General features: G+C 35.6%; 1 protein-coding gene across 1 annotated transcript in view; it reads right to left on the bottom strand.

Annotated features, from left to right (window-relative positions):
- Positions 1-1,215: 1,215 nt before the first annotated feature.
- Positions 1,216-6,000, bottom strand: part of LOC142355367 (uncharacterized) — a 91,155-nt gene continuing 86,370 nt past the window's right edge. Inside the window, exons 21-22 of the mRNA XM_075407568.1 lie at positions 5,473-5,529; positions 1,216-1,594 (exon numbers count right to left, since the gene is read on the bottom strand). Coding sequence (XP_075263683.1) covers positions 1,405-1,594; positions 5,473-5,529 — 247 coding nt within the window. The 3' untranslated portion in view covers positions 1,216-1,404. The remainder of the gene's footprint in view (positions 1,595-5,472; positions 5,530-6,000) is intronic.

Genomic DNA, 6,000 nt, shown 5'->3' with positions numbered 1-6,000 from the left:
GCAAAATCGAGCTACATTGCTTGCGAAAAAAAGATACATAGAGGGAGCGGATGCGTGATACAAGCCGTGCGAAAAATAGGTTATAAAGTTTGTACTTGTATTTCGCGGCTAGGATTAGGACACTTTTGCGAACACGGGTCGCTAATTTCCCTTTCCATTTACTGGTTTCTGCTAAAGTAGCTATTTTCCGCAAGATTGTTCCTTTTTCAATGTATTAACATAGTAAAAACGAACACGAGATACACGCATCGGGCATATCTGCCCGTGACGTTTTGGGTATACCTCTTCGTCGTAAGGACATACAAACACACATATATATATATACATACACACATGCATGTATACTTTACTTACATACGTACATATATGTTTTTAAAAACTGAATTTGAGTTTATCCGTAATTAATGTTTTTTGTTTTCGTGTATGTTATTTTTTGTCCTGTCATATTTTTAATTGACAAGTCTCATCGGCCTTCTATTGCGTTATAGGATTACTCTTTTAACTTAGTAGTTATGGTTTGTAACATTCTCTTTAATCGCCAATTTAGTTGTCAATTGTACATCTTTTTTGTATATCCGTACATCTTTTTTGTACATCAATTGTACATCTGATCATGGCTGATTGTAGTCTGGATGGTTCTGATCATTAACGAACACCTCGACCTGGGTTGTCTGACCCCCCCCCCCCCCCGTGCGTGACCCAAGAACGTCTGGCCCATACCCGTTCTGTGTTGAGATCTACCTGGCAGAAATTGGGACCCTACTAATGGTAATTTACGTGAGGCATACACAGAGAACAACAAAATTCATCTGGAATCTACTTCCGAAAAAAAGCCGATATTGTAAACGAAGTGATCTCACAATTTAAAAAAAGTGTTTCTATGAGACTTAAATGCAAATTACTTCAACAAAATCAGCTGCCACGCAAGTTTATTAAATGATTAGTATTTTTTTAAGATCTAAATCTCTAATAGTTAGCATCTGCTAGCCCCAGTTGACCAAATAAAAGACACTTACCAATCATAAAACGCCATATACGGATTTTATGGAACTTACTAAACATGCAACGATCACAAAAATTTTCGAGTTTGGCTAACAAACAGTAAAGGACCACCTGTAGTTTCCAAAACAACGTTCTATGCATGAAATTTTTAAATTCTGTACATTACGCATAAAAATCGGATCTTTTCTGTTTGTGCACCCCCCCCCCCCGCAGCTTAGTGGGCGCATATTATTTGCACTCCCAGACGCACGCGCCATATTTTTGCATTATGATTTACTATGCAATGGCACGTGCTCTGTAACTGGGGCGCATAGCGTTCTGGGGGGCACAAACGGAAAAGATCCAAGTCCTTTTATGGTTGGTAAGATTGGTCAGCCCGGAAAATCAAATTTAAAATCTTGTTTAATCATCTAAAATAGTTATAGACGAAATACTCCGATTAGTCACATATTCATTCTCAATTATATTCGGAAGTTGATAATCCGTCAGATCCTCTGGAAGTCTCGGGACCGCATATTCCACAGACTGATGACGCTGCATCTGATTAACAAACGAAGTGGCCATTAGATGTCTGTTGAGACCCGCTGAATTCCTGGAAACAAGATTGGGATCACTCTGTTTTACTGCCCCAAGTGGTTTTTATGCCCTCAGTGACAAACTATGTGTTGTTATGGATCTTTTCCGTTTGTGCCCCCCCCCCCCCCCCAGCTTAGTGGGCGAATATTATTTGCACTCCCGGTGGGGCACAAACGTACCGTTTGCACCCCGTACTGGGGGGCACAAACGGAAAAGATCCGTTGTTATATATCACTCTACAGTGCAAAAGTTTAGCACGTGCGACCGAACACACGGACCATACCGAATATTTCTTGAGCAACAAAAAAAAACAAGCAAACCCAACATTTTTAAATTGTTGTTTCCTGTAAAGGATGCTCTCTCAATCGGTAGTGACGAGGAAAACTTAACACTGCCCAGTTCATTTCAGCGGTTTAAAATCCGATCGGACAATTTCTCTTTGAAGTTTGTTTTTGTAACAGTATATCCGCTATATTCTTACTGTTGCATTATATTTTGACTTTATGAATATTTGGTAATCTTAGTTTTTTTCAATATCGAATTGGACCACAGATCAAACAAAACGTGATCTCTATATGTACAGCAGATCAATCCAATATGGAAACAAATCGAAGAGAAAGATATATGTTTAAGACATGTTCAAGGAGAAACTACTTCATGTTATTCGTAATTTGAGTTTCATTCTTTGTAATCACCAGTTCAATTAACAGAAGTTGGGGGTTGTAACAGTTGAGTGTCAGCTCAAGTATTTCGTAGATGCAGGACACAGTAACAAAAAACTGCTAAAGGATAATTTCCAGTACAAAACATTGTAAATTTTCTTGAGCAGTAAGTTTACTGCTCAAGAAAATTTAAAATCATGAACTATAAATCTATGAACTAAAATCATGAAAATCATGAACAATAAAATCATGAAAGCAATTAACGTTTTTTCGTGTCATCGATAAGTATGGTATCAGACCTAGGAAATCATTGGTATATTTGATTTCGAAGCCCCAGAAACCATGGGAAAACAATTTATGTATTTGTTTTCTGAAGGTCAACAAAAACTCCGTGAATGTGCATAAATCAACAGAACTACCATCAGTGTTCAAAATTTCGTCATATTCAAACTTGAAAAAAGACAGATTTTCCATCAATGATTCTAAAACAACAGACACACATAGGCACTCAAACAAAAACAAAACTGCTCACGCACAAAACTGCACACTCACACACACACACACACATGCACAAACAAACGCGCTCAGAGACAGGAAAATGCCAATCCGAATTTGATATCCCAAACCGAACTGCTATCTACGCAAACAATTCTAAACTTTATGTGCTCGGATCAGACAGTCCTAAAAACAAATGACCTGTAATCAGACTCATGTACCGTCCAGAAATATTTTGCTTTCATATTTTGCTCAAAATGCTTCTTATAGTGGGCCCAAATGAGCTACAGGTAAGATTAAGAAGCACTCAAAATTATTACTCAACAAATTTTGCTGAACTTTTTTTGACCACACTCGAGCGCGCTTTTTGATCAGACCAAACTGCTGTTGCATTCACTCCTATCAGACCAAACTGCGTATGATCTAAATTGTCACTAATTAGAACTTTCTCTTAAAATTGTATTTTTTAGGACCGCCTGCACTTTTTATTTTCTCGGTTAGTCAATTGCTCTCAAAATAGTCTCATGAGAAGAAAACGAAAAATGGGCAACTCTGTGAGTAACCAGCTTCAGAACGCAATGATATAGCATTTCAGCTAATTTACAACAAATTTAGCCAACAAAGCAATATTTGAAACTAATCACTTTTCAAATGCCAATATTGTAGCAGATAAACTCATATTCAGCAGATTTGAATAAAAAACCTATTTTCTATTTTTATTTTAACAGGCGGCGAGAACGTCAGACAGTGCAGTCCAAGAGGATATTTCATAATGATTCAACTTTTGAGGGAAAGTTTTGTTGACCAACTTGCCTATATGTGCTGTTCAAACGACACTTTCTGACACTTAGATCTAACAAAACTGTTTTCTGAGATAAACACAAACAAATAGATATTTCATGTTTTTTTCAAAAGCTCAATTATGTGATGTGAAAAGATAGGAATAAAAGAAAAAGGACAAAATGTTTGACTGCAAATTTTCAGAAAAATTGAAAGTTATAGCGACTTTTGGTAATTTTTTTATTGTTCTATTTGCGATGAGATACAAAAATGCCATTATTAGAAAAACTTGGAAAAACTAAATTGATTATTAGGAAAACGGTTTGCTTTTGATTTCTTGAGAAATTATCCAGGTTAAAAAATTCAAAAACAGTGTTTTTCTAATACTTTACATAGCTTCAATCTGATACATCACCTGTAAAGCATGGAATAAAATTTATTAATAATTGAAAAGCATGCGAAAAAATCGATTTTTCAAGCTCGTAAATCAAAAACGCATCCCATAGTTAGATCTTAAGACAACCTAATCAGTTGCAAATATTTTTTTTATATCTTCGTCATCGGCTTATCTTAGATTAGCGTTTTCTTTAAACAAGAGCGAAGCAAAGTCTGGATCATAAAATTTTGGCCTGTCTGAGTCGTTTCAACTCGAACGAGCCACATTCTAGATCATATTGCAATTTGCTCTGGACGCGTTTTTTCTTAAGGAGTTGAGAAATTTGAATGAGGAGCATTAAGTTAGGCTCATAGGCATTTTCGGTCTGCCTGGGGTGCTTTCATAGGCAAAAGTGGTCTGGAAGGGTTTTTCTCAAGTCTTTTTAAACGAAGACATCATCCTGGGTGGTAAATGGAAACTATTGATTTTATGTCTTCAAGTCTTGATAGATCGCTTGGAAAATGGCGGGTCGTAACATTGTTCGCCATCTTTTATTTCCTCATTTCAGTTTTATTTTTTAAGGTTTGGCTTATCAGTTATCATAGCCGTTCCATGTTCCATGTAGCTTGTGTTCTTAAATAGTTTCTCACTCTTTCTTCATTCATTTGCCTGCAATAGAAAGCAATTCTTTATAAATGTAAGAAAACTAAAAACTTTAAGTTTTATAAGATTGCAGTATTATTAATTTTCTCTGGTGAGCCAGTAGTTCATTGTTTCCAGATTACGTCCCACAGCGGATGAACGACAACGCCACGCACAGTGATGATCGACAACGCCACGCACGGTTGTTAAAAATTGGTAGAAATCTTGAATTGACTTAATTTGTTTCTTTGTTCCATTGAATTAAATTGTAAATTGCAATTACTATGCGTTGTCTTGATTCTATTAGTTAATGATGTATTATTTCTAAAAGTTTTTCTAACTATTACATAACATTTATGCAGGTTTATTTTGTTTCGACTTTTTTGCGTTCACCTTTCGAATATCTGACTTTTACATTGGTTCATTTTGTGGACTCATTTTAATAATAGAGGAATTACATAATCTGTTATTACAGATCGAAGAGGAGTATTGTGACTCTACAGTTATTTTTAGCTGAAGTCACGACTTGAAATTTGTCTTTCGTTTTCGAAAAATGACACTCTGTTTTAGAACGTTAAACTTCCTTTTTCAAACAATGGACAATAAAAATAGCTTAGTTTGTAATGTATAGCTTAGTTTGTAAGAAACTGCTTAGTTTATAATGTTTGATGCAACCTATCTAACCTACCCCCTCCCCCATCTACCCCCCCCCCCCCCCTACACACAAACCCCAACCCCCAACTACCCCCTTACCTACCTTCACTTCTCACTAAAAATTGAATTTTTCCCACTGATATCGCTTCTTTATTTCTGTCTTTCATAGTTCTGAAATAGGTGGCGTTAGATAAGAGTTTTACTGCACGACTCTTCGAGTTGTTTTCTGGTATTCTACAGGCTATGTTTTCTTTTCCTGTTTTTTTTCTTAACCGGATTTCTTACCCGTTCCATGTGGCTTGTTGTCTTAAGTAGTCTATTGCACTCTCTTCATCGATTGGTCTGAAACAAAAATTTGTTCATTTTTAAATGCAATAAAATTCAACTTCAAGTTGTGAATTCGAGTGCTTTTATATTTAACTTCATCAATGAAATGGGCTTACTCTGCTTAAGTGTTATGAAAACGCAATAGTGGCATTTTTTATTTATATTTGCGCAAAGTGTTATTTGCCAGCTGTGATTTGCATTTTGACTAATATTCAGAAAATAATCGATTACTATAAAATTACTATAAATTTCTTTTATGGTGATCAACTTGTTTATTTTGTTACAATGCCCCCAAAGGCAGAATTAAATTAAAAATCAGAAAAACTTTTTCCTCATAGAACAGATGAAAAATATATTTTTTTGTAATTATTTTAATTATTTTTGTAATTTCTTATTGTACAGACTTCATTTAAGGGGTTGGAGAAACTATATGCTCAACTTGGCATTTATTTGTTCGGTCCATTTTGGCCGATCGATACATTTGTC

Source organism: Convolutriloba macropyga, chromosome 2 (genome assembly GCF_964194025.1).
Source record: "Convolutriloba macropyga chromosome 2, txConMacr16.3, whole genome shotgun sequence".
Lineage (NCBI taxonomy): Eukaryota > Metazoa > Xenacoelomorpha > Acoela > Convolutidae > Convolutriloba > Convolutriloba macropyga.
The sequence above is the reverse complement of the archived record's forward strand: the minus strand, read 5'-3'. Positions and strand labels throughout refer to the sequence as shown.